The sequence below is a fragment of the Epinephelus lanceolatus genome, chromosome 16, assembly GCF_041903045.1.
Source record: "Epinephelus lanceolatus isolate andai-2023 chromosome 16, ASM4190304v1, whole genome shotgun sequence".
Lineage (NCBI taxonomy): Eukaryota > Metazoa > Chordata > Actinopteri > Perciformes > Serranidae > Epinephelus > Epinephelus lanceolatus.
The window spans coordinates 24997035-25024747 of record NC_135749.1 but is presented as its reverse complement, the minus strand read 5'-3'; the positions used below and the strand labels follow the sequence as shown (position 1 = coordinate 25024747).

General features: G+C 39.4%; 3 protein-coding genes and 2 non-coding genes across 5 annotated transcripts; 1 reads left to right on the top strand and 4 right to left on the bottom strand.

The window, feature by feature from the left end:
- Positions 1-142: 142 nt before the first annotated feature.
- On the top strand, positions 143-12102 carry ddah2 (DDAH family member 2, ADMA-independent). The gene is made up of 6 exons (XM_033637312.2): positions 143-270; positions 1199-1731; positions 2810-2998; positions 4610-4729; positions 5747-5890; positions 10259-12102. Exons 2-6 carry the CDS (start codon positions 1432-1434, stop codon positions 10376-10378), a joined length of 873 nt encoding a protein of 290 aa, XP_033493203.1. The 5' UTR covers positions 143-270; positions 1199-1431; the 3' UTR covers positions 10379-12102.
- Positions 12103-12193: 91 nt separating this feature from the next.
- On the bottom strand, positions 12194-16289 carry rps5 (ribosomal protein S5). The gene is made up of 6 exons (XM_033637313.2): positions 16178-16289; positions 15160-15263; positions 14576-14785; positions 14112-14240; positions 12508-12606; positions 12194-12306 (listed from the first exon to the last, which is right to left on the bottom strand). Coding segments are annotated over exons 1-6 (612 nt in total). The 5' UTR covers positions 16179-16289; the 3' UTR covers positions 12194-12237.
- Positions 12685-12817, bottom strand: LOC117264220 (small nucleolar RNA SNORA3/SNORA45 family). Its single transcript, XR_004502259.1, has one exon. It is a non-coding gene; the product is annotated as a small nucleolar RNA SNORA3/SNORA45 family (small nucleolar RNA).
- LOC117264239 (small nucleolar RNA SNORA3/SNORA45 family) lies at positions 14872-15005 on the bottom strand. Its single transcript, XR_004502277.2, has one exon. It is a non-coding gene; the product is annotated as a small nucleolar RNA SNORA3/SNORA45 family (small nucleolar RNA).
- Positions 16290-18698: 2409 nt separating the features above from the next.
- Positions 18699-25793, bottom strand: ppt2b (palmitoyl-protein thioesterase 2b). Its single transcript, XM_033636229.2, has 8 exons — positions 25466-25793; positions 24298-24451; positions 22738-22833; positions 22014-22121; positions 21804-21887; positions 20474-20558; positions 19956-20010; positions 18699-19288 (listed from the first exon to the last, which is right to left on the bottom strand). Exons 1-8 carry the CDS (start codon positions 25652-25654, stop codon positions 19145-19147), a joined length of 915 nt encoding a protein of 304 aa, XP_033492120.1. The 5' UTR covers positions 25655-25793; the 3' UTR covers positions 18699-19144.
- Positions 25794-27713: the final 1920 nt, after the last annotated feature.

Here is a 27713-nt window from a genome sequence, read left to right as displayed (position 1 = left end):
ATCATATTCCTTAAGAATATAATTAATTCTTACTTGGTTTGTCACAGAGGTCAACGCAAAGCTGTCTCAGCCCACATCTAACCCTATGTAGCCGTCTTATTTTGAAATACCTAACCGGAAATACCCATATACACAGTCGCTGCGTTGACAGGACTTGTTGGCCGGCAGAGAGAGACAACGGGAGAATAACGGGAACTGGGTCGGTTTGGAAATTAAAGCAAACAGAGGGAAACGTGGCCGAGAGTGGGAGCTGCGACACAAACTAAAGAGGTAACATACAAGTCTACATTTATATTTGTTATTTGCGCAACTTGTGTGAGTGTTGGTGATAGTTTCCCCGTTACAAAGATGAGGAACATCATCTGAAGTATTTGGGAAAGAGCAGTGAACTGCTGGGCGGTGCACTCCTGCAGCCAAGATGTTTTGTTCTGTTTATGGCTGTGGTTCATAGTTATTGTTGCAGCTGGATAACTCGGGGCTGCGCAGTCAGACAGACTGAGTGTTGTTGCACTGTCAGAGCAGAAAAGAGTGTGTTAAATATTGCAGATTATATCAGGAATATACTGTTCTTCCACAAGCTATCAGTGTGCACACACAATACTTCATCTAAGCACTTTAACAGTGATTTGATAGCATAAACCTGCACTCTTAAAATGCTCTGTGTGCTGCCCTTATAACCAAATGTAATGGATATCAAAGACAGGCACTTGTTGCATAAGTTATGAAGCAGATTTAAGAAACATCCTGTGTGGAAGTCCCTTTCTGCAGCCTCACAGTGGGCGACCGCTGTGAGTTACAGGGAAGATGATGAAAGGGCAATTGTCCTAAATCTCACCCACTGCCCAAACATGGGAAAGGCTTTGCAGCATATTGCAGGGCTATTGAATAATGTTTCCTTATAATCTAACCTTGGACAACGCTCCTTTCTGTCCACTTTCAGCTGCGCTATCAGTGTGTTATTTCAGCTGCCCTTGAAACCTTCACTGGTGATAATATGTCGTTTGCAAAGTCACAATTTGCATCAGTGCAGTTCCTTAGTGCAAGGATTCATTTAATTTTCCAGAATAATGCTGCAGATATTTGCCTCTCATACCTCCTTTGTGGCCCTGAAATGTTTCACATCCCACATGAGATGGGATGCAGACATTTGTTGCTTTGTATCCAGCCTTGTTAATGTGTCCACCTCTTTCTGTTTCAGGCTGGGATCGTCTTCTTCCACTTCCTGGCATCTGCAGATGGAGGAGTAGCTGTTGGGAGAGAGGGATGAAGATGCTCTCCACGTTCCTCCTGGACCTGCTGATCCAACCTGAGAGAGTTTAACAGTGCTTTTTCAAAACAAGACTGTAAAAAAAAAGTTGCCTACACACATCTTTTTATCACACTTGCTACCACTTTTTATAGACAGACGGTTATTATCAGTTTATTGAAATCATGGCAAACATGTGCCCATATGGCCGCTTCACCCACGCCGTGGTGCGGGGCATCCCAGAGACCTTTGGAAAGGCAGCAGGAGACAGTCGTGAGAACGGGGAGACCTCGGTGGACCTGGCCAAAGCTCAGCGTCAGTTTGGTTGCCTGACAGGAGCCCTGAGGCAGAAGGTGGGCCTGCAGCTGATCGAGATCCCCCCTGACCCTGAGCTGCCAGAGAGCTGGAGGATAGAGGATGTGGCAGTCATCCAGGGAGACACGGCGCTCATCACCAGGCCCTTCAAACAGCAGAGACGCAGCGAGGTAACACGAAGAAAAATGGCATTAGTTCTGGACTTTCTGCACCCTAATCCTCTGCACTTAATCCTGCTCTGTTATTGTAAAGGACAGCATGTAGTAGGCTTTTGTTTCAGTTCATATCAGTTTGGTATAAGAATGAACTTGCAGCAAATACTTACTGATAAAAATTTAGTTGCCATTAGTATTTTATTTTTTATTTCTGTCACATGTTCCAAGAGATCGTAGTTGTGACTTTTTGGTGCATTCAGTTGCCTTAAAGAAACTCAAACATCTGAGACTTGAGAGTAGACTCTTTTATTGTTTGTCTTTAGCCTGGATTTTGTAAAGCAATTAATGCTTTTTGGCAGCTGAAGTGACTTATATCAGGGATGTCACCAGCCATGACAGTAGGACTAGTATTGTTTTCTCCTTGAGTCTTTGTGTGTGTGTATGTATGTGTGTATGTATGTGTGTGTGTGTGTGTGTGTGTGTGATTATGGCAAAACATGCTCCTGGAGACACCTATTGTGACAAGAACTACCATGGAAGTAGTTTTGAGTATTCTGTCTGTCTGTGGAAAGATTTTGTCAAAATAATAGCTTCACAACTGTGTAAGATGCAGCCACAAAAGTTAAAAGGTATGCAGTAAGGTGGTTAGGAAGTAAGGAAAGGTGGCTTCAACGCTTTGCTTTACAGTTCTGTAATATCCTGACATTATCCTAGCAATTTCAGTGGGAAGAACAGTGTAATTTAGTCCTAACTGTAGACAAAATAAGAATTTCCGTTTTCGTTGTTCATATGTTACTGGAACCTTAATTCTTATATGAGGAACAAATTTCACATTCGTACATGCTCATCTAACTTCCTGTGCCAGACTATCTATTTATTTTACCTTTTTTTTTTTTTTCAAGGAAACTTGTTGGAAATGATTACGAAGAGGTTACAGAAGGTTACTTGAGTGCACTGAAATGATAATGAAAATATAAATAGATAGAAAATACTAACAGTAATAGAATTACATGAAAAATTATGTTCATCCAGAGTAACATATATTAATGTATTGCTTTCTCTGCTTCCTTCTCTTTACTCTTCATCTCTCCAGGTGGAGGCAGTCAGGAGGGTGGTGTCAGAGCTGAACCTGACTGTGGTGGAGATGGGGGGCGAGGAGGGGGACTCCGGAGGGGCCACGCTGGAGGGCAGCGACGTCCTCTTCACGGGGAGGGAGTTCTTTGTCGGCATCTCGTCCCACACCACCCACAGAGGGGCAGAAGTGCTGGCAGACACTTTCAGGGTAGGAGGCATGGAGAGGAGATGTAGCAATGACTGAAGCTCTGTGTGAAGCAGACAAGAGTACTTTCTCAAACTGTTTTTGCTTTGAGCCTTCTGTCAAGAATGCGAGCATCTATATGTGATAAAGGGTGTTAAATCAGGATGATTTATTTCAGAGACACTTATCTGAAATCTCCTCCATTCCAATAAATAATGTAACCAGCAGAGTTTTCAGCCAGTGCAACAAAGACTATCTCAGTGCCAAGATGCTTGTCAGGAAACAAATCCAGCTGCCAAAGTGAGCAGGTGGCCGTTTGCTGTGTTGCATTTGGGGAATTATAGTCTGTAAACAGTGATGAATGAGGCCGTTCTATTGGCCAAATAATGGAGGCCACACAGTGAGCCCCCCAGGCTCGACACGACCCATACATTAGTATTGATTATGCCACTTATCTTAATTACGTTTTACACACTTCTGCTACACACGCACGCACACAAACACACACACACATTTAGCATCTAGCATCTCCTGTTGTGTCGTGTGTGTCTGGTATGAATTAGTGCAGATGGGTGGGATCATGTGGTGGATGAGAGAGGAAGACCAGCAGAGCATTTACATCGTCTGTATCATGTTTCATAATTGTTACAGAAGCATTTTGCACATTCTTCAGTTTTCATTCATAAAATTACAGTATTACAAGTGTGTGTTACACAGTGTTGATGCATAGCTTTGTATTTTTAGCCAGGGATGGCAGCTCTGGTTATTGGATTGACTCTGAGATTTGATACAGAGGATGAATCCTGCTGATTTTGGTAACCCTGTGTCTTTTTCTCTAGCACCACTATGAGGTTAATATTTGTAGTTTTGAGTGCAGTATTTTAACAACAATTGGAAATTTCATCAAGTCAGACTTTTAATTTATCTAACGGTTTGGTTCATGACCATATACCTTCAAAACTATTGACAAATTAATAAAAGCATAGAAAAAATCACTGTTTTTGGAGGCTGTTATCGTACAGCAGGTGTCGAAGATGGACACAATCATCATATACTGTGGAAGCTAAAGTATGTTTAAAAACAACCATTTTCATATCTAAAACTTTGTAACAGGAAAAGATAGTGACCAGGTGCCAGACCGTGAGCAGCAAGCATCCAAGAGGAAGCAAAGGAAATCACGGACACAATGCTGAAAAAATGCCAAAGATAACAAGGCAAAACGGCAAACAAACAAAGCTCATCCCAAAATGAGAGTGAATCTGGGGTTGGGTTTTACTTCAGCTGGCAATACTGAAACTTCCTGTTTAGTATACCCTTAAATTATGTTTCTCGTGTCATCCTCATGATTTACTGTGCTAAGCTGTATTACAGGACGAGTCAGACCAAGAAATGGCGATTGCATGACTGCCTCTGATCCTTCACAGGAAACTTTAGAATCACACAGCAGGCTGCTTTGTGTCGACTCACAAGTTATTAGCCAGGTTATTAGTAACACTTGTGTTTTTCCTGCTATGACAGAATGTCTGCTGTGAAAAAGGTCTCTTACCACACAACTGGAGGACGCTTTGTTTGTTGTGAAAGAAACTTGGAGGAACAATGTGTGTGAATAAACCTTTTCAACATCCATCTGTTCAGGACTTTGCTGTGTCCACCGTCCCCGTCTGTGGCGGAGCCCGACTGAGAAACATCTGCTCCATGGGAGGTCCAGATACCATCATCATCAGCAACAGTGACGGGGCCAAAAAGACACTGCGGGTAAGTCATGTTTCTGTATGTGTGTGTTGGTGTTAAAAAATATAAAATACTTTAAATATCTTTAAAGGAATAGATTGGCATTTTGCAGAAGATGCTCATAGTAATTTTTCTACTGAGAGTGAGATGAGATGATTGACACCAATCACGATTAACGGTGTTTCCCCATAGACTGTATAAATAATGGACGTAGCTACTGTGATGTGGACTTCTGATTTAAAGCCTTGAGTTCGGCATTTTGGCCATCGCCATGTTGGTTTTTTGGAGCCAGAAGTGACCATATTTAGGCGAGAGGCTGGTGCTGTGGAGGAGCAATGGGTGGATCTGACTGAGAAGATGCTACTGGCAGACATCCTGTCACTCAAAGCAGCCCATCCTTAACTATGTGTAACTTTACGCCTAATAAAATGTAAACGAGTGAGTTATGTAAAAATTCACCCCTGCACAGTTTATCATGAATGTTGAAATTAGCCATAGAGGCCAAAGCTGTTTTTGTCCCAGGCTGTAAACATGTTTATTTCTGCTGTGAAGTTGGGCATTTTAGCATGAGGGTCCATGGGGATTGACTGGCTTCTGGAGCCAGCCTCAAGTGGCCATTCAAGGAACTGCAGTTTTTGGCACGTGTGCGTTGGCTTCATTTTTCAGCCCTGGAGGTTGCTGCTTGTGTTTACCAAAATGTCACATTATTCCTTTAACCTCAAATTAATATGTCATTTTAAAGTGTACACACATGCTTCAAGATCTCTTAACAGTCAATACTGACGTTATTATCTATCATACATAGTGTCAGTGTTTCCCTTCTCTCTGTCCTAATAAACTGCACATGTCTCTCATTTCCTAACTGCTGAGGTCATAATAATAATAGCACTGATACTGCCTTTGAGTCTGTGTGTAATGCTGGGAGCGGTCTGTTGCAATATGCGTGTGTGTGTGTGTGTGTGTGTGTGTGTGTGTGTGTGTGTGTGTGTGAGTCAGGGTGGTGCACAGTGACATTAAGTATGCCTGCGTGTTTGTCTCCAGATGATGGAGCAGCTGACTGATCACCACTATGAAGTTCTCACTGTTCCAGAGGAATCCGCAGCAAACTGCATCTACATCAAAGGGCCGTCCAAACTCAACTTCCTGCTCCACCGGCCTGCAGAGGAATGTCCTGACAGTGTCTCTGTGAGTACAGCTGAGGATTTAGATTTTTTATTGCAGGCCTGCTTCATCAAAAAGACACTCAGATTTGTTAAATTAAAGGATGATGGCAGCATTGTTTTATGTTGTCTTTGGCAATTTAATATTGTGCTACCATAAATCTGGGAAGAGATAGATGAGTAAAAAGAACAAGCTGCAGAGGTTGACATATCCTGAATTTAAGTCTGTAATTTAGGCTAAAAGGATAGTTTGGACTTTTTGAACCAAGGTTGTGTGAGGTACTTATCCATAATCAGTGTATTACCTACAATAGATGGTGGTCAACGTGTCCCTGTGGACGAGGGCAGCAGAAAAACGTATTTTAGCCACCAAAAAAAAGCATACACTACATTCAGAATATTATCACCACCTTCACTCACTGCAGACAGCTCTCTCTGTCAAAGAACAGAAGTCAGTAAGGCCCCGACACACCAAGCCGGCGATCATCTGTCAGTTAATGTTGGGCCATCAGTGAGCATCTGTCACCCTAGTCGATGTGGTGTGTCTTTCACAGTTGCCACTAATCAGCCTCCGTTGGCTGTTTTTTGGCTGATTCAGCATGTTGAATTGCCATTGCTGATGGTGGAGCAGTCTGTTAATGACTGCTCCGCTGTCATTCATTAGCTGAACTGCCAGTCACTTCACAGTTCGGCTCAGTGCATGAGTCGAGAAACTGAAGTGAGGAAAGTAAACAACAGCTAAAGTCAGGAGGGAGTGAGATCAAAACAAACTTGTTGCATAAGGCAAGGTTATTTTTCTTTATGCATTGAGCTCTTCAGCAGAAATGTTTCGGGATAGTTTATGTCCATGCTGGTTGGCTGTCGGCTGTAGTCTTTGTGGTGTGTTCTTGTGCAACTTTCAGCCAAGACAAGGTGACGTCAGGTGAAGCAGAGGGGGGCACTAGTTCTTTCAAGTCAGTTTGGTGCATCGGGCCTTTATATTGCTTTCCTCAAAGCTAGACTCCATTGAGAAAAACAGTAATTTTACCTTGCAGAACACAGGAGTTGCTGGTCTACAGCTGCCTCGAGCAGTTTTAAACTGTCTTAATCTAAACTATCCCTATGAGCTCCTAAAAACACTGGATCCTACGGTTCCAAAATGCAACTCAACGTCTTTTTATTTTCCCCCTCTCTGTCTTGAAAACATCCACATCTGTCAAACTCAAAATAGACTAAAAAGATTTGAAGTCTCCAATCCAAAATATCCGTGACAACATCAGGGCTATTTTTTAGAAAGCTCCTTCAGAGCCACAGAAGACTTTATACATCTGTTTTCACAGACTGAGTAGTGCTTACCACATCAAGTAAACTTATCTGCATGTGCAAAATGGGTGGATTGTCCCTTAAATGAAGTCAGGAGCCACTTCTTTCTGTTCCCTTTTGCTTCAGCTCCAGGAAGTCCACTTGTCAAGCTGTATTAAAATGTTGTAGGTCAGCACTGAGTTATTTCTGACTTTTATTTAATGAATTATTGATAAGAAGAAACAGAGACTGCAGTAGGCCCCTGGACTATGAATATGAGGACCGAGAAGAGCCCAGAAGGACTTTTTCCTGTGATGCACATCTACGTTGTAACTCTCTGTAACTGATGCAAAGCAGAACAGAAATCCGAGCAGAAATATTAAAATGAAAAGCTTACATGAAAAAAAAACTAAGCACTGCTGTGACTGTTGCCTCTTGTGACCCAAGATCTGAAATGAAGTGAAACCTCTCTATCTCACTCGCGGCGTTGTCGTTCATTGTTGACCTGTTAAAAATGTGAGTAGGTGGGAGGACAAGCGTTGAGATATCCTGAAAATTGTGTGCACTCAGGGGTTGCTTGTTGTTTGTTTGTCTCAGAATAGTGAGTTGAAAGGTGACTTTTGTTTGCAAGATCCTGTCATTACATGGGGTGGCAGTAGCTCAGTCCATAGGGACTTGGGTTGGGAATCGGAGGGTTGCCAGTTCGAGTCCCCGTCCGGACCAAATATGGAGCTTGGACTGGTGGCTGGAGAGGTGCCAGTTCACCTCCTGGGCACGGCCGAGGTGCCCTTGAGCAAGGCACCAAACCCCCCAACCGCTCGGGGCGCCTGATCAAGGCAGCCCCCTCACTCTGACATCTCTCCACTTTGTGCATGTATAGGTCCTGTTGCATGTGCATGTGTGTGTCTTTCAGACCTGTATGTTAATGACAACAGAGTGAAAAAATTGAATTTCAGGGGGATTAATAAAGTATATTAAAAAAATAATAATGAGCAAAGTACTTAAAATAATGAGTTAGTATCACAAAATAATGAGGAACTTCTTAAAATATTAATTTAATATCTGAAAATGACTTAACACCTCAGACATAAGGAAAAACGACTCAAAATATTGACTTAATATCTTAATAATGACAATAATAGTAACGCATTATTTTGAGAAAGTTTTGTTATAATGACTCACTAGATCTTTTTTTTTTTTTTTTCATCACAATGTTGAAAATGGGCTTCCATAACTTTGACTAGGGCTGAGATACGTAGTGTTGGGCAGTAGCGTCACTACAAGTAGCAACGTTACCAACTTAATTTAAATCTGTTATTTCATAGTAATCAGTTCAACTGAACAGTTTTTGTCTGTCTATTTTTCTGGCTGACAGGCTTTTGACAGGCAGGCTTTTGTTATCACTGAGATAATGCTGATTTGACATAAAATAAAAAAATAAATTAAAGTAGCTTTGCAAGTCGCAAGCTTTTTTTAGCCTTTAATACCTTTTTAAAAGGAAGGTTCGCCTCAAAATCAAAAATACATATATTTCTTCCTACCTGTAGTGCTATTTATCAGTCAGTGAATTATAGAGTACTTTTGGCCGTAGAGATTTCTGCCTTCTCTCAAAAATAATAGAACTAGATGGCACCCAGCTATGGTGCTCCATAAGCCTCCTATCGATGAGTAGATGCACGCTTCCTTCTGCACTGTTTCCGTCATACAAAAAGGTAAACTTCCTCAAACACAACAAGGACATTTAAGTAAAAAGTGTAGCCTTTAAAACATCATATAAAGACCAATAAAACATGATTGTTGTGGTGTGAGTTGCTGAGTTTTTGGAGATATCGGCCGTAGAGATGTCTGCCTTCTCTCCAATATAATGGAACAAGATGGCACTCAGCTTGTGGTGCTCAAAGCGCCAAAAAATACTTTTGAAAACTCAACAGCAGGTTACTCAAGATAATCCACAGACCTTCTTGTGAGCAGTTTCATGTAGGAACTATTTTCTTTCTACTGAACTACACCTAGCAACCGTATCACTATAGAGAAGGAAGCGTGCATCTACTCATCGATAAGAGGCTCATAGTCATGACAGCACAAGATGTAAACATTAATGGTGTCCTCCTCGGCTGAGCTGAAATGTTAGCTAGCTCAGTGGTGCTAGGTGAGCTAGCAGTAGATGCATGTTTACTTTTGCACAGTTATACAGCTGGTGGGTGTAGTTTGACAGAAAGAAAATAGTTCCTCCATGATACTGCTCACAACAAGGTCTGTGAATTAGCTTGAGTAACCGGGTCATGATTTCTGGGAAGAGACATTGCTGTTGAGTTTTTCAAATGCATTTTTTGGTGCTTTGAGCACCACAAGCTGAGTGCCATCTAGTTCATTATTTTTGAGAAAAGACATACATCTCGCTCGATAACACTCGGTAACTCACACCAAAACAATGTAGATTGAAAAATAGCACTACAGGTAAGAGGAAAAATATGTATTTTTGATTTGGGTGTGAACTGTCCCTGTGAGGTTTCCACACTTAATCATAAAGCAGGCGGTGGCTTTTTTCTCGAGAATACACCCAATGACAGCTTGCTCCAGCCTTAGGCAATGAAAAACTTAGTACAGACGTTTAATTTGTAACACCAACATATTTTATAAACTCCTTGTGTTTAATATGTTAAAAAAATGTAAATCTGTAAACCATCAAATATTTGTATTCTAGTAAAAAGTACAATATTTCCCTCACAAATGTAGTGAAATAGGAGTATAAAGCTCCATGAATAGGAAACACTCAAGTACAAGTACCTCACAAGTACAGCAGTTGGGTAAATGTACTTCCACCACTGCACACACACTGCACACCACACTACTATTTACTGGGCAGTGTGTGAACCTAGTGGGTTAATAATTATTTATTTGATGCATTAAACCCATTTGTGTAGAGGAAGTTCCAAACCTGACATTTTACATTTTAGAAGTCAAAGAAAAGAGATAATCAGTAATATCCAGTCAACATTAACAGTCACTAAAGTCTCATTCCATCTCTTATTGGCCAAGAACTTCTTTCCTGTGAGTGTATCCAGTCACGTCTGTCTGGATGAGTAAGTTGTTCCCTCCGTTCTCCCTGCAGGCTTTCCAGAAGCTCCAGGACTACACCCTCCTGCCGACAGCCTGCAGTGAGGCCGCCAAACTGGGAGCATCTCTGTCCTCGCTCTGCCTCCTCATCAACAGAAAGCACACGTATTTCTGAAAACACACCGCAGGGGTTTACCTGCACGTGCTCATGGCGGGGTGAACAGTGACCACATCGCAGATACACTTTCCACAAATTAAGATTTTTTTTGTGTATTTATTTCTAAGGAAAATCACTGACTCACAGCATCTGTATGAGAAAATGATCCAACTGGTAACATCTGTTAACTGACTTAATGTAGCTGATTGTTGGCACCGCTGCCCCCCCTGCTGAACGAACAGTGTAGCACACTGATATCCACACACAACTCAAACAACTTGGGGAAGTGTGATGCATTCACCTGAGAAAATAACTGCTCTGTTTTAAAAATGACAGCAGAATTTCTTTCCATTAAAAGTTTTTTTAAAAATATTTTTCTTTTATTTTTAAATTCAGAAAGTAGCAAAAAAGGTTTCTCAAGTGAATGCATCAGACTTCAGAAATAACCGTCCATGAAACCACTAAATTCAAACTGTAGTTTCTCACTGTTAAACTTATGACGACTTTTCCAGTTTCTGCAGATAGCCACTGAGCTGACAGATCACTTTGACTGAAACTGGTAGAAATGTGAAAAAGAGACAATGTTGGTACCAAAGTCAAGATTTTTAAGCTGTTTTAATACCACAGAATGCAATTTGAAAGAATACTTCACCCACAGAATGATCATTGTGTTATCGATTACTCGCTTGTGTTGCACTGAATTTGTAAAGAACACTTTTTCTCATGTCTCTATGGTGAACGGAGAATCCAGAAAAGGTGAATACATCAAAACATCTGTTAACTCTTACACAACTCGTGCAGTATAATCCAAGTCTATCCAGTTGTGTGCTCAGTACTTCCCAAACACATTCATTTTCAATAGAACGCTTTAATTGGAGAAGTCTCATGCATGGGTTTGAAGGCTGTTTCAAGTGAGCTCATACATGTGTGCACTCGTAGGATGTTGGTAGCTAGTAGGGTGTGCTAGTTGTAATCAAAAGTGTTTTAAATGTTTGGGAAGTACTGAGTATATCTATGACTGGATAACTAAGACTTGAATTATTCTTGAATTATTTTCCCCTTTTTGGATTCTTCATTCAGTGTAAATTTCTTCACTGATTCAAGGTAACACTTGGCAAGTAATTAATATACAAATGCTAATTTTGCAGGTGAAGTGTTTTATAATGTTTCAAGTGTAAAGAAAAACCAGTATTGATATGGCCAATAATTTTAAATTTTTACTACTTCCTGGCAGTCTTATATGTAATTTATGTCACCTGGACATGTAGCATATTGAATTGACTGATTCATGTAAAGGTGGAGTCAGCAGTTTTAATAGAATACACTGTCAAATTTAGCCAGTAACTCCTCACACTCTGCTGTCTGTGCTTAACAAATTTCTGGTGTTCCCCTCTTGCAAACTCCGCCTTTTGTAACTAACATTACTGCTTACAGCAAGCTGCAGAAAAAAACTTTTGGATACCACTTAAGGAAAGTGAATTCAGTGTTTTTGAAGACTTGCAGATATCCTGTGGTACTCAAATTCATGTTTGCAGATTGATGACAATGTACATCTCTTCTGTCCACAATACAACAGGTTGGTATCTGTTTCACTACTCTTTAAGTCACTATACTGACAAGTTTTAATTCCAGGACATGTAGCTGCTAAGAATAGAAATGCAGAGTTTTTAAAATAACTTTTAGCTTTCTTATGTGTGAATTTGTAGCAAGTGTAGTGATGCCAATAAAATTCAAGTGACAACTTAAATCCAGAAACGTGTGTAATTCTTTCATCTGTTCACTGTACAACTATGTATAGAAGTGCATGAGAAGGAAAAAGGTGTCACGACATCAGAAATTTCTTCAAATTTATTTGTTTTGATAGAAAGCAAAGATGTTTAACGGTTGGACTTGGCAACTCTCTCCAACTCGTCCTTCTTCTTGATGGCGTAAGAGTTAGATGATCCCTGCAAGGAGGAGAAATTTAGTTTAATATACATAAACTTATTTCACAGCAAAATACAGTGGATCATAATTACATTGTGTTTCTCAACACCTTATCTCCTAACATTCAATACTTCAGTATCAGAAGGCTTGAGTTATCTGCAAGTCATTCTACACTGCACATTGGAGGATAATGATCATGCTATAAGTGGATAAACTGATACCTTAGCTGCATTGATCAGCTCATCAGCCAGGCACTCGGCGATGGTCTTGATGTTCCTGAAAGCAGCTTCTCTTGCTCCTGTGCACAGCAGCCAGATGGCCTACCAGATGAGAGAGAGCGAGCAGGACATTAGTGGCTGACAAATTAACTTTGGTGGAACTAACACTGGTGGGTAGTGTAATGTGTCTGAGATGGTGATTGGCTGGGTCACAACAGACTACAGCCAATGAATAAGCAAAGACATTTTCTTCTACGAGCACTCTAGCACACCAGAACAATGGGTAGTATCCAGGCGTGACTCTAGCCTCGCTTAATGCATCAAATACAAAATCAGTACAGCCAATGAGAATACAGGACTTCACACACCGGGGTGTATGACAAATAAAGGCATGACAGTGCAAAATACTCACCTGCAAATATTTAGCATCCAAACCATTTATACCAGCAGTGATGTAGATTAACAACAATTACAACATTTGTTCAATACAAGGTTTTCATGCGTAACATTCGCAGGCAGTGACGGGAATTTGTGATTGCTAGCGTGATCCTACTGACCCAGCGAGCATCTGGCAGTAAGTTGCTGTATAGTCTGAGCAGGGTTCCTACAGCTTAAGGCTAGTTGGGTTAAAGACTCAACGCCACTCGGGACGAAATCAAAAAACAATTTTACACGAACCTAAATTGAAGAAAAACATATCCAACCTGAGTGGTTTTGGGGTAAGGGACAATTTTGCCTAAATATTTATTGTAACATAAAAATGACTTGGTTACATTAAGACATGGGATATATATATATATAATTTTTTTTTTAAGTTACCAATTATTGACATTTTACAATGCAACATCTGAAAAAAAAAATTTATTATGTCCTATTTTCCATGTCTTAGCATTTTTAAGACTCGAGAGGGTGACAGACGTTTCAACACCAATTAAGACCTTATTTTTAGATCAATTGATGCAATGCCTTTTAAAATTTGAAGGTTCTGCCACTGTATGCTATTTTATTGAGTTTTCATTTTAGCGAAACGATCTATGAGTGAATTTAAGTTCCCTCTGGTAACCAGTTACACAGTGTATATGTCTAGGGGCTTTTATTGTGAAAAGTAGGAAAGGAAGAAGCGGAATGCGCTGCCTTTGTTAAGGGTGAAAGAAGTAAAAGTTGGCTGTATTGGTTCAGTCTACAGAGACTGTGTCTTAAAATCCTCAGATATAGATGCAGTGTGATTGGTAGATGTGTTTATTCACAGTGCGAAAGCGAAAAAAAAAAATTACCCTGCTTTCTCACTGCATAATATTTTTGTCCTGTGTGAAAGAACTCATCAAAAACACTTCCTAGCTTTCCTCACATGTATTATACTGTGAAGCTCCTGACATGTCAGCTCCAATCAATGAAATGTAGAGGTCATCATTTGGCTGATGTTTACTGCACTAACATCAAGATAATTCAGTTTTTCCCGAATTCTCACACTTGCACTAACAAACAGCGTATTTGCCAGATATGTGAATGTACAACACCTCATTTTATCTGATGTTATGTTGCTGTAATGCTACATACTGAATCAAAAACCATAAGAAAACAATTTTGATGTAAATGAGCGTGGTTACCTGGTTGACTCTGCGGAGGGGTGACACGTCGACAGCCTGCCTCCTGACGGTACCAGCACGACCGATACGGGTGGAGTCCTCACGGGGTCCGCTGTTGATGATGGCGTTCACCAAGACCTGGAGGGGATTCTGTGGGGCAAAATTTAAAATAGTTGAGAAATTTCAATCAATTATACTTCTTGTATTTGGTCATTTTAACAGTGCCTGTGACATAATTAACAGCCTATTTGTATTTTACTCTTCATCACTGTGTAAAGACCAGGATTAAAAACAATGAAAACCTGTCTCATAGTGTCCGCTGGAAACTGTTTATCATGTATCAAAGGTCACCCTCTCCTATAGCTTAGATTTGAATGCTGCCTTCCAAACACCTTGATCTTTTGCTGACTGTCTTACTCATACTTCACACACTGAGCAGTCACACCAAACGAGCAACAGTTGTTGTGAAAGTCAGTGGTACATACCTCTCCAGTCAGCAGGTGGATGATCTCGAAGGCATGCTTGACGATGCGCACGGTCATCAGTTTCTTGCCGTTGTTGCGGCCGTGCATCATCATGGAGTTGGTCAGACGCTCCACAATGGGGCACTGGGCCTTACGGAAACGCTTGGCGGCATAACGTCCTCCAGAGTGTGGCAGGTACTTGGCGTATTTCTCTTTGACAGCAATGTAATCCTGTAGTGAACAAAGAGGTGATTTAAGCATCATGGATCATACAGATTTGAACCCAGCATCGCTGAGGCATAGCATTTGTGAAGAGTAAATGTGTCTGAGTTGGTGATTGACTGGGCCACGACAGGCTACAGCCAATGAATAAGCAAAGACATTTTCCTCTGCGAGCACTCTAGCACACCAGGACAACAGGTCAGTGTCCAGGCGTGACTCTAGCCTCGCTTAATGCATCACATACAATTATTTCAGCTGATAACATTAAGCAGTTTATAAGAACAATTATTGGTGAAAAAAATCTAATTTCTAGAAGCTAAAATATAATCGTACTTAATTAAAAATGACATTCAACAGACAAGCAGTAACTGTCTGTTGCTTACCTGCAGGGAGATGTCACTGATCTGGACATCATCTGTGTTCCACTTGCCGAAGAGCTTGATCTCCGGGGACTCAGCCACAGCTGGGGCATTCTCCCACTCAGTCACTGAGGATTAAAAAAAGCAGGAGGTCAATTCAAGCAAGGGCTGGGCAACAGAAAAATATAAAATGTAAATATGTTTTGGACCAAATACTACTGTGGGGTTGAATACTGGTGCTTTCACAAAGTATTTATACAATGAGATTTCTGAAAAATAATATGATGTAATGTGAAAAAGATGACTAAATGGGTAAAGGCAAATAACAGAACAGGTCTGAAGAAAGCTCAGACTGTCTACATACTGCTCAGCCCCAATTCAAGCCAAGGAAAATAAATCATATGACAGTTTAATATACATCTCAATCAACAATTTATTACACTAATTCAGATTCATCGCAAAGCTAAACCCGCTTTTGTGCTAACCTACCCGACGGTACATTCACACTACCGAGACAGACCGATACCCAAATACTTCTTTTTTGCACAGACACTTGAATATAACGTAAAGACTAAATGTTAGTTCAGATCATGGATCTAAACAGCCACATTTTCACAGCAGGGCCCGAGCTGAAGCCTTCTTCCCCAAAGTTAACGTAACGTCAGCTACCTGTCAGCAGACAAGCTAACGAACTCTTGAAAATGGCGACATTTAACAATAATTACCGGTGATGGAATTTTCTACCTTTATAACGTACCAAGAGTAACAATAAGATCGCAGATATAAGTGAAATAAAGTACCGGGAGTGACATCTATCGAGGTGGCTGCTCAACATGCCGCATCCACATGTGCTAACAAGCTAGCTACATGCTAACGCTCAGCGCCGTTGTGCTCGCAGGACAACTTAAATAAAGCATTAAAACCAAACTGAGATGTTTTGCTCTTATTTCTCGGACAACGGGAGTCGTTACCGCTTCTAATTGTCCTATAATAATGTTTCTGGAGACATACGAAGGGAGTAAAATGTGAATATTTCACTCACTTTTGTCTGCCGTTCTGTACCACACTTCTCTGAGACGGAAAAGGGCCTTTTCGAGGCGGCGCGAGCAGATATCCGGTGAGCTGGCGGGTTACTTCCGGTGCGCAAGGCATCTTTGGAATTGTAGTTTATTTTCTTTCCTTCTTTCTTTTTGAAGCATGGGCCTGGTCAAGGGAAGCAGAGGTTTTAAAACGTAATGGCAATAATAGGCTACATTGTTGATAGAAATCTTTTTTTTAATTTTAATTTTGCGGCTTAAGTTTGTTTTTATGTTCTTAAAATTAATTTTCTGTTCTTTTTGTGTTGTTGCATTATATATTCTGTCTTTGCCATGTAGAAAAAAGAAAATAAATTATTTTACTGATTTTTTTTTTCAGTCTTTCCTAATTCTAAACAATGTTTTCTAAATTAGGTGTCTGCCATGTAACACCTGTTCAAACAAAATGACAAAGTAGAGCCTGATACCAATATTTGAGTTCTTAAAAATCAAATAATGATATACTGATATGTATTGACATTATATTATAAACACATAAAATAACTGAAATTTCTTTTTACTTTTAAGTATTCCTTTAATTAAGTTAAAGACTTGCAACTAAGAAAAACTATAACTGTCAATTTTAAGTGTTAAAATAACTGAAAATCAAATTTGTAGCAATGAAAAATTTTAACAACAATCCAAACATAGCAAAAACAAATGTTAAGTTGAAAAAGTAAAAATAAAGACTCAGCTAAAGTCTCAATGTGTATTTATTACCAAAACAAATCTTGGTTTTAAGAGTATTGCGTGGTAAGTACATTTAAATCATGCAGCGTATAAAACAAAAAAAAGGTAAATTAATACAGGAAAATCACAACTGAAGTATGCAGAATTATGATTCTTCTTTCCCACTTTTGTACTGATGTGTCTTTTTACTTGGAGACTGATTTACAGTTGCTAGTTTAATAAGTAGACAACGACTATCCATTGTAATGAATCAAGACAAAAGAGATGTTCAAAACTGTCTTTTATTGAGGAATTGACAACATTTGACACAGTTTCATTTGCAGACCAAATACTGTAGAAATTGTAGGACAGAGTCAAAATAGGAGTTTCTGTTTGAGTCTTTAAAAAATTGTCCATATCTTTATTTACTGTTTTTAATGCAAGAAAGTTGAGCAGAGAGAGGATATCCCTTAAATCCACAGTTTATGCAGTTGGGTTATTAACTTGTACGAGCATACATGAAACAAAGGATGCAACAACATTAAAGTAATACTGCAAATCTAACAACTGTTAAAATCGTCATCATTTCCCTTCTTTTGATCCGGTTAAACATTGTGCAATGCATACATTAAAATTCTCTTCTTGTTCTATCACACAGTAGATATTTCCATTCCTTTTCTACTATTGAGAAACATTTATAAAGTACATAAACATCCGACTCTCCCTTTTTCCTACAGAGACAGACGAACATGAAGGTTGCTCAAATGCCTGAGATATCTAAATGCGATGGGAGGTAAAGAGCGCCACGCACAATAGTCTGGTGGACAAGTAAACACTAATATAACACTGCCACTCTCAGACCACTCTACATCCACCCCTCGTTAGTTTAAGCACCATCACTAAAGGCAGTGTGTCGTAGCACTTCGGTATGGGACGTGGAACGCTGAGGCATGAGGGGGAAAATTTAAGGCTTAATCTACTGAAGCATCAAAGCACTGCATGATAATGATAATGAGCATGATATTCATGGTCAAATATACTGTACACACTAAAAAAAAAAAAAAAAACATGACCCCCAGGGTTAAAAATGAAATAAAAAGATATAAATTACTGCATCATAAGATGAGCAGGGCAGTGACTCTGTACATGTAGACAAGATGACAGAACGTCGCTCAGGCACTGTTGTGTCGTGTGGTGTTTTGAGGTATGTGTGACCACACACACACACACACACACACACACACACACACACACACGGATATATACTGTATGTATTTGGGCTCTGTATTTTAACGCTTTCATACAAATTAAAGGGGCATTCCACCACTTTTTTTACACATCAAACGCAGTCATGAGGGACTAATCAGCCTGTGAAAACAGCAGAGTGTCTCTCAACCTCTGCTGCATTGATTTTCAACCATTCTCTTTACAAATCCCTCTACTTTACTGACATGCGGCAGTAAATTACTTTAGAGGTGCTGGTAGGTGGATTTTGTTACCTTTGGACAGTAATTTCCCTATGTTTCCAGTCTTTATGCTAAGCTAAGCTAACTGGCTAAAGCTTCATATTCACTATACAGACATGAGAGATGGGTATCTGTCTTCTTAGCTAACGCTCCAAGAAAGTAAATAAGTGTGCTTCCCCAAATATATCAAACTATTCCTTTTTAAAGTAACACTGTGGTTACTAGGATGAGCGTAAAAAACAGAACATATCTACAGAAAGTACAATTACAAAGTAATTTCTAACAACTGTAATCCAAAACATTTGATTACAGAATTCAGAGTACGCTCACAAGTGTTTGCGAGGATACTTTACAGTGGTTGTAGAGGCAGATTTTCACATGGTGGAAGTTAAAGGAATACTTCACTCGCAATGTAACCTGTTGGTATATCAGTGACTCACCGCATGTTACCTTGGATTCAGGAAGATGTATGTGTTTGGGAAGTACTGAGCACATGACTGGATAAATAAGACTTGGATTATAGTGCATGAGTTGTGTGAGAGTTTGTAAATGAAGATTCAATTCATTAAGAATATTTGCCTTTTGTGGATTCTCTTTTCATTGTTGAGAAATACCACAAAATCAAAGTTTTCTTCACAAATTCACCACAATGGGATGAGTTACTGATATAAAATGTTCATTTTGAAGGTGAAGTATTCCTTTAAGAGCTTATAAAACTGCAGGGTGTGTACCTGTATGTGTGTGTGTGTGTGTGTGTGTGTGTGTGTGTGTGTGTTTATGCTGTAAAAGAGTTCTGTTTCACACCAGCCATTTCTCCATGCACAGGTGGAACACTGTCTCATTCGAGTGCCAGTACACGTGTTCAACGCCGGGAACAGAACAGAGGATCAGATCTCCACGAGCCGCCAACGTCTTCAGACCAAAAACATCTCTTAAATACAGCTAAAACAGAAAGAATTTTTTTTAGAGCGTGCTCTCCTTCCTCTCCTTAAAGTGTCTGTGTTTTATCTTACATGGACATGAGTTAAAATCTTTATTTTGTATAGCTACATTACACAAACCTGCAGATTTAAAGGGACAGTTCACCCACAAATAAAAAATATATATATTTTCCCTCTTACCTGTAGTGCTATTTATCAATATACTAGACTGTTTTGGTGTGAGTTGCTGAGTGTTGGAGATATAGACTCCTCAGATGTATTGCAAACAAAGAATTGAATCTTCTGTCCAAGTTTGACAAACAACGTCTGTCATAGGAAAAAGGTTACCATCCTCAAACACAACAACAAGGACATTTAACTATAAAGTGTAGCCTTTAAAACATCACATAAAGAGCAATGAAACATGATTGCTTTGGTGTGAGTTGCCGAATGCTGGAGATACCAGCCGTACAGTCGTCTGCCTTTGCACTCAGCGTGTGGTGATAAAATGGCAGATGTATGACAGATGTCAAATTGGGACAGAAGCTTCAGTTCTTTGCTTGCAATACGTCTTAGGAGTTGACATGTGCTTGTACATGACACAATATAAAACTAAATACAGATGATAATCATAAAGAGTAAAGAGTGTTGTGTATGTGTGTCTGTTCTGTTGTGTGACTTTCACTCACATCCTGGTGCTGCATCTCGACGACAGTCTCGTTGTCGTCGTAAAAGCCAAACTGACTGGAAACCATGAGAGAGACAGAATAACGTGTGAGCATCACATGAGAGTCATCTGATCAGACACAGCCATAAAAATCTTTCCCAGCGGAGTAATGTGTGAACTGAGCGTACAAAGTGTCATGTGACACCAGGAGAAAGATTTCGTTGATAACTGAATCAAAGTGAACTGGAAAAATAATCCCTCAGCAAAGTAGAGTTCTGACTTTGATCAGGGGTTCAGAAGTGCATGAATAATACTCAGATAAATTAATCAACTCTGATGTTTCAGCTGCATTTTAGCACGGGGGGCAGTTTCATGTAACTGTGTGCCTCAAGTGTATTAGAAACATTTGAATGCATCAAAATGCATCAAAATGACACCCGACTTTCACTTTCAAAGTGCCAAAATGCAGGATGATTGATCAAAAGACAATAAGCATAAAAATATTTGTAATAAACTGAATCAGACAGCAGATAAACTCACCTTGACTGCCAGGGAGTGATGACTCCATCGTCTGGTCCTCCGATCAGCACCAGCTTTTTGATTTTTAGGAAGTTCTTCTTCCACTCTGAGATTAAGACATAAAACACAGTGAATACATTCATACAACCTGCTGTATACAAAAAAAGTCTGGCTTTACCTCACAGTTCAAATACCTTTGGTCTAAAGTGTCATTTGTTTTTAACATGTCTTATTTTACTCTCCTTCTTTTCATTTTAATAGTTTTTTAAATCTGTTTTCTTACTTCTCAGTCTGTCTCTGTGCCGCTATAACGTGAATTTTCTCACTGGGATCAACTCTGTTCTAAAGATCATTTCCAGGGTTTCCAGACATTTTCAGAACACAAAGCTGATGTGACAGGCAGAGATCGCACCATACAATAATATGTTCCTCTCTGTGGAAGTCTGATTTAAAAGACATGCAGTCTACGGTTATAGCTTATCTATGAAATTGTCTCTTACATGCTTAGAAATTATGACCAATTGATCGCAGAATAATTCATGTCTGCAGATGTAAAGCACTTCACTTTATTAGTACTTATGCAGGGTGCGTTCCAAACTGATTGCCTGGCTGCCTGCAGCTTTGCTGAGAATCGCTCATCCAAACAACTTCACCCTGAACACTGCACTTCACTTACATAATCTGGTGATTCAACCAGATGCCATCCAACCTGCATGTGCTACCATGTGACATGTCTTGGGGGTTTGTTCACAGCATTTTCACAACATAACTGAGAGCAGCCTATTCAAACTACTTCATCATTTTAATGTTACTATGATCCTGAACATGACTTTCAGATGGCAATGATATTCGATTTAGGAAGCTCTGATAGAGACAGGCCATTTTACTTTTTTCCAGGACAGATAAGAGCCCTGTCAAATCATGCCTGATAAATACCAGATAATAAACTTCTTTCGAAATGGATTTATAGTCTCTTTTTGGAACGAAACCCTGACCAGAGTGTTGATCAGCTACACAAGGAGAAACTGTATTGTGTATAACAACGTTTGTTATAAAGAAATGTAAATCAAAAATGATGAGAACTTAGCTATTTACTGGCATGACTTCTACTACTGCTACTAAATGAATACAGTTATGTTCTCCAGTTGCTTTTTGGTTTCATTTGCTTGACATACTGTGTAATGAAATCCATTTCTTAAGGATGGCAAGTTTATATTGATCATAGCCCTTTTGCCCCCTTTTATATGGAGACAACATCCTTCTTTTACTCACCTATTTATAACTAACTGTTGTATTATGGAGATAAACACACACCCACTAACAGTTAGGTTAATTAAACTTATGCGCTGACCTGTTGAATTTGGATTGGGTCTCTCGCTGTTGAGCAGAGCCAAATAATCACTGCTGTTCACGTACAGGTCTCTGTGGTGGGGGTCTGGAGGAGGAGAGGGACAAACAACCAGTGTGTCAAAGCAGCTTATAATAAAGCTTTTTTTATATGAAACACTTTCATCAAACATTTTTCAATCTGTTATAACCTTGAGGAAACATCTTGTCTCACCGTTCCAGTAGTTGCAGATGGAGATCCTCTGGCCTATTGAGGTGTAGCAGAGGTGGAAGAGATTGGACTTCACAAACTGTGGGAAGAGGTACCTCAGGTAGTCTGTGTCTGCAGAGACAAAGAGCAGGATGTGGAACAAGCTTGAGAGTTGAGAGAAGAAACCAGTCATGTTAAACCTGCTATAACTGATTTTTTTGGTCACCTGTGGGCAATGAGAACAAGTTGAAACTCACCTATCATCACCTTTTAAGTTAATATGGCTAGTTTGTTGGCTGACAGTTGCTTATTTACACATCCAGTAGTTATTGAGCACCTTTATCATCCATTTGGAGACATGTCTCTCGTCAATAAGTCTAATATTCACTCTCTTTAGTTCTATTTTTGGTCTCTACCAACTCCTGAGAGAAGTATATGACTCCGCAACTGCTGAACTATCTTCACCAGCACATTGCTAACTTTGTCTGTGTGGCGTAGAGAGTGAAACAAAACAGTAGAATAGTGGGCCGGACAGCTTAACAATATACTAAAAGCTTACTATAAAGATTTGTTATATCGAAGGGAGCTTCAGATTCAGGTGAGAACATGTAGCTTCACTACTACGAGCAACCCCTTTCGCATTGCCGGATTGTTTTCACATTGTAATTTGACACACTGTCATTATAAAAATATTAATTACAGGTGCTTTAAACATGATCATGTGTTTAGCCTTTGAAGTTGAACCCACCTCCATATTGCCCGGCCTGAGGCGAAGACAGAGAGATGAAGGATTCAACGTTGTGGTCAGGGAGAGTGGAGAGGATTCCTCTGCAAACCAGCCCACCTGTGAAAATGCCAACAACAAATGTTTTTAAATTCCGTCTTTATTACCTGCTTGACCAACAGTCAAAAACACTGACATATTCAATTAACTAACACATGAGACAAATAAAAGCACAAAAGTCGCACAATTCACACGCTGGGATGAGGAAATGATTTTCATTTTTGCTTAAAAAAATTTAAGTAGAGTAATAGATAACCAAAATAGTTACTGATTACTTTCCCTATGAGTAACTAATCAATTAATCAACTTGTTATTTCAGCTCTAATCATAGTAATTGCATCCACTGTAAAGACTACACATTATTTTCTCATATTCATGCTCCTGAAAATACATTTCTGTTTGATTTTCAGTGTAGAATTACCTTTAATCTATTAAAAAAATATGAAAATGAAAAAAAAAATCACAAGTTCCAGACAGAAATACTGAATATATGTGGTAAAGTAATTTACATGTTTCTCGGGCAAAGACAATCTCATCAGCACATGTTTCTTCCCCTGGTTTTCACTAACAGGAACATTCAGCAGTTTGAATTACAAGAAGCTGGCCGGGAATTTCCAGCTCCTGACTGAAGCAGAAATCCCAAGAGTCATGAAATATTCTATCTAGTCATTAAAACACGAAGTAAAGTCTTGTAGAACTCCATCTTTTAAATAAAACAGTGAAATATAAAGTTGGCATTTTATGTTTCTGCAAACCACGGATATGCAACATCTGTACATTTGTTATGTGGCAGATATGTTGAAAATCTACGTTTCTTTTGGTTTTAATTTTCAGTTTTATGTCATGACAATGCAGTTTCATTAAGGTTAGGAAACACAAACTAAATGGCTGGAATTTTCCCAATGGTCCCCTTCATCTAGCTAAAATACCAATTTATTTTGGGCCGCAAACACAGCTGAAAGTGTCCTGATGTCTCATTAGAAATATCCGGGTTTGTTACCGTAAACATGGCTGGAAATGCTCTGATATTTCATTTAAAAATACCCTGTTGTGTCGCCACAGACACAGCTGGAATTGTCTGATATAGCATTAAAAAAATACCTGGTTTTCTCAACACAAATGTAACCTAAATTTCCTAACATCTTGTTAAAGATAGAAATTGTATTTTGGTCTTGAGCAGTGTTCCGTTGCTGTCTGCTGCTTGGCTGCCATCTTGCCTGGGTGTCACGCAATCCACCATCCCTCCTCTTGATGAAAAATTTATCTCGTATACATATAATCTGAACTACATCCCTTTAGAAATGTTATGGTGTTTAAAATGTACAAATGTAACATCCATGTTTGCAGAAATGTACAATGCCAACATCTTATTCTGGTGACTGGGCTGAATATTTACAATTTACAGGATACAAATGTCACCCTGAGGTCAGTTATTGCAGGAATGACATACATACCAAGGTTGCTAATCTTAAGCAAATACCACATTTATGTCTCTGTATCAGCGGCCCAAACACACTCACACACCTTGAGAGTAGCAGATAAAATGGACCCCGTCCTCTGCGTTTTGCATTATTGGGTAAATAGCTGCCTTGAATCCCTCGACCTGCTTCCACATGGGCTGCAGGCTGGCACTTCTGTCAAACAAGTCGATGACTGTGACATTTGTTCCAGGATGAGACTGCAGGAGAGAAGAAGAAGATGGTTACAGGCTTGTAAAGAGAGACTGAGTTTCAGCAGCTCCTCATATTGTTACATGAAGCTTTAAACAGCCACAAGAAATAGCACACTAACCTCAGCATTAAAAGCAACAGTAGCAACACAAACCAAACCTCCTGTTATCAGAGGTCTGTGGGGATGTTTAGCTACTAATGATCAGGATGTGCTTTAAATATTGATGATTCATTAGGCGTATAAGTAGGAAGACAGGAGCACAGACTAACTGAAGCGAGATCTGAATTTCCTCTTTAGATTTTCTTTCCCTCCAGAACTATGACTTGTCTGGTTTCGGTTTTAAACTTTCTAATGAAGAAGACACGAAAAAGAGGAACTCGATCTCAGTTTAACCTCACCAATTTTCCTGGAGTCCCCACAAAAACTTTACCACATCCTCAATTCAACCAGATTACCACCTTTAACTGTAACAAGGGTGTGTGAGGGGTTTGGAGAATCCAAGAAGAAAAGCAGGACAGGTCACATTTCACTGTGCTTTGTGAACTTCATTATCACTGACAACTTAATAACTGAATAAAACCTGCACACAAAATTATTCACACAGATTTCATGGTCCAAAAAGTCTAGATTGGCTCAAAATTTTTGGCAATTTTCATTCACAAATTTACAGAAAATTACAGTGCAAACTACAAGTTATATTTTAAAACTACATAATAAGACATTTAGGTGCAGGAACCTACACTATAGTACTAATCACTCACTTTCCTCTGGTATTGCTGCAGTTAAATTTACACTGCAAGACAATTTCCTGACTCTACCATCATGATAAAAGCTGACTGATGTATAGCACGTATTGCATGTTGCAGGTCCACGTTTTGTAGATAACATACCTCTCTATGGGCTGTAAGGCCTGCAGTATATAATGTAAACCTAAAGAACAAAATGTACACACTTTGCTCCAAAACAAATTCTACAAAACAACCACACTGAACCAACCTCCCTCTCTACCCCGGCCACTCACCTCGTTAATGAAGCGATGTAAGTTTTTAAAATCCCCTGAGCTGTCGAACAAACCGTGCACTATGATCACCGGCTTGTACCCGACCACCGCAGCCCAGAGACACGCACCGAGCAGCGGATAGAGGAGCCCGGCCGCCCCGCTGCTCCTCCTTCTCCTCCGGCTGGACAAAACAAAAAAGGAGCCCTTCATTTTAAGTCAAAACCATAAAAAATACTAAAAGGTTCACTATTTAAAAGGGATAAGTTTTAAATAAAATAAAAACATAAAATCCGTATTTTTGGCTAATGTGCTATCATCTTTTTTTCCATTTCTTTTCCCAGGCTGCGGTGCAATGAAGCTAAAAACTCGCTTGTCGGTCCCTAAAAAAATCCCGTGTTACACAAAATATATGTTGTCTTACTTAATATACGAAAACACTGAACAGCTGCTCGGTTTGCTTTGGTTTCTTTTGTTTGTTCCGGTTTTAAATTAAACGTGATGCGGCCGCTGTCGACGTCATTTCCGGTTTCCGGACTTCCAATGAGCAGCGTGGACACAGGGGACACCCTTTTTGTTATGCAGTGGATTAGCAGCACAGTGTGGACGTGACAGTCGTTATGTCCACACTGTCATCATAACAGAATACCAATAAATTATTCATGTTCTTATTCAAATACTAATTTTTCTAATCAAATCAGTTATAAACTATTTGCTGTATTGACAGTATTTTCTATTAATATTTTCAATCAGGGAAGTTACTTGCAGCTCTTTGTGCCCAGAGACCTATAATACAGACTTATATGAGGTCAGGGACATAAATATAGATAGTGCAGACAGTGTCATTGCACTGGGGCCCATGCGGTGGGGGGCCCGCAGAGAGAGCGGGCCCTCCAACAATGTGTTGGGCAAAGAATGAGATCTTATGAGTGATTGCTGCTTTTGAAATATGTCTGTGTTCAAAGAAGAATTCTCATTAAATTAAAAACAATGCAATATGCTATATATGCCCTCAAATATATATGCCTAAAATAGTCCACTGCACCTATAGTAAAAGTATGCTGCTACATATACTATACAATAACCATTAAAATTATTAAGTTAAATGGACAATTTCTCATTTTATTTGGTATATTTTGTCATATACAGACATGCATTGATGATTGCTGGGTATGTTGCCGCTGGGTATATGTGACACTATAGTGTGCACATGGGCCCTTTGTAACTACCTTACATCACTGTATGAAGTGTCTTTAACAAAACAAAAATAATGAAAAGATAATGTAAAATGGATCAAATAAAGAACTTTTATACATTATATATGACAGGGGAGGATGTGGTGCAAAACTAACAAATATTTTTTTAACCACTGGGGAGAGACTCTTTTTTCTGGCTTAGGTGGGGGACATGAAACTTTGCTGTATTTTGTATTAATCTGAAATACCCTCTGAACCCCGAAACCCACTGGCAGGTTTGAAAGGCATGCTTTTTTTCTAAAAAAAAAAATCACCAAAATTACCAATATATATCATAGGCTCTTCATGTAAAATTCTGCTTCAGAGGCTTTTCCACCCTGACCAGGACACAGTTCTCTGATACAACAATGAATACTTTCTGTGACCATGTGTTAAGATATCAAACATTGTGCAACATATTGTCAATCAGCAGCTTCAGTTCAAGAGAATCTGTATCAGTAAATGTAAAAATAAATGCACGTAATGACAGCGACAAGTCGATTGACCGAATGTGGAAAAACTGACATACTGTTAAAATTGCACTTATTTTTAAGACATCTCAGGCTGTTCATCTGTGTTGTACAAGGATGAACGTCTACAGAATGTACTTGTACTTCTTTACGCCAAAAAGGGAAAATATTGGAGCAAATGTTACATTACTTACAGGTTATTGTGCGATGGTTTTATTGGTCTGGCCCATCTGAGACTGAATTGGGCTGTATGTGGCCTGTGAATTAAAATGAGTTTGACACCCCTGTTGTTTATGTAAACAGGGTTTTTGTTTACTACTGGCCATTAAAATATATCTTCTTTATGAAATTTCAATGTAAGTGATGCGAGACAAGTAAAAGATTAGCACAACTTCTTCTGGTTTACTGCATAGCTGAAATAGCTCACTGGTTTTTGCAGGGATGCCAAAACACATGCACACTAGTCAAAATAAACAGCTCCACCTTTCCAAATCACTGTCATATTCTCTCTCTCTCTCACACACACACACACACACACACACACACACAAGGAATTTACACTGGGAG

Bases quoted from the DNA above. Each gene is read 5' to 3' on its own strand.
- ddah2 (XM_033637312.2), top strand. From the start codon at position 1,432: ATGGCAAACATGTGCCCATATGGCCGCTTCACCCACGCCGTGGTGCGG. The intron at 4,730-5,746 runs GTAAGTCATGTT...GTTTGTCTCCAG, and splicing joins GGGCCAAAAAGACACTGCGG to ATGATGGAGCAGCTGACTGA. The intron at 5,891-10,258 runs GTGAGTACAGCT...TTCTCCCTGCAG, and splicing joins AATGTCCTGACAGTGTCTCT to GCTTTCCAGAAGCTCCAGGA.
- rps5 (XM_033637313.2), bottom strand. The intron at 14,786-15,159 runs GTAAGCAACAGA...TGTTCACTACAG, and splicing joins TCAGTGACATCTCCCTGCAG to GATTACATTGCTGTCAAAGA. The intron at 14,241-14,575 runs GTATGTACCACT...TTTGCCCCACAG, and splicing joins TCCACCTGCTGACTGGAGAG to AATCCCCTCCAGGTCTTGGT.
- ppt2b (XM_033636229.2), bottom strand. From the start codon at position 25,654: ATGAAGGGCTCCTTTTTTGTTTTGTCCAGCCGGAGGAGAAGGAGGAGC. The intron at 24,452-25,465 runs GTGAGTGGCCGG...TCTCTCCTGCAG, and splicing joins TACATCGCTTCATTAACGAG to TCTCATCCTGGAACAAATGT. The intron at 20,011-20,473 runs GTGAGTTTATCT...CATGGTTTCCAG, and splicing joins ATCACTCCCTGGCAGTCAAG to TCAGTTTGGCTTTTACGACG.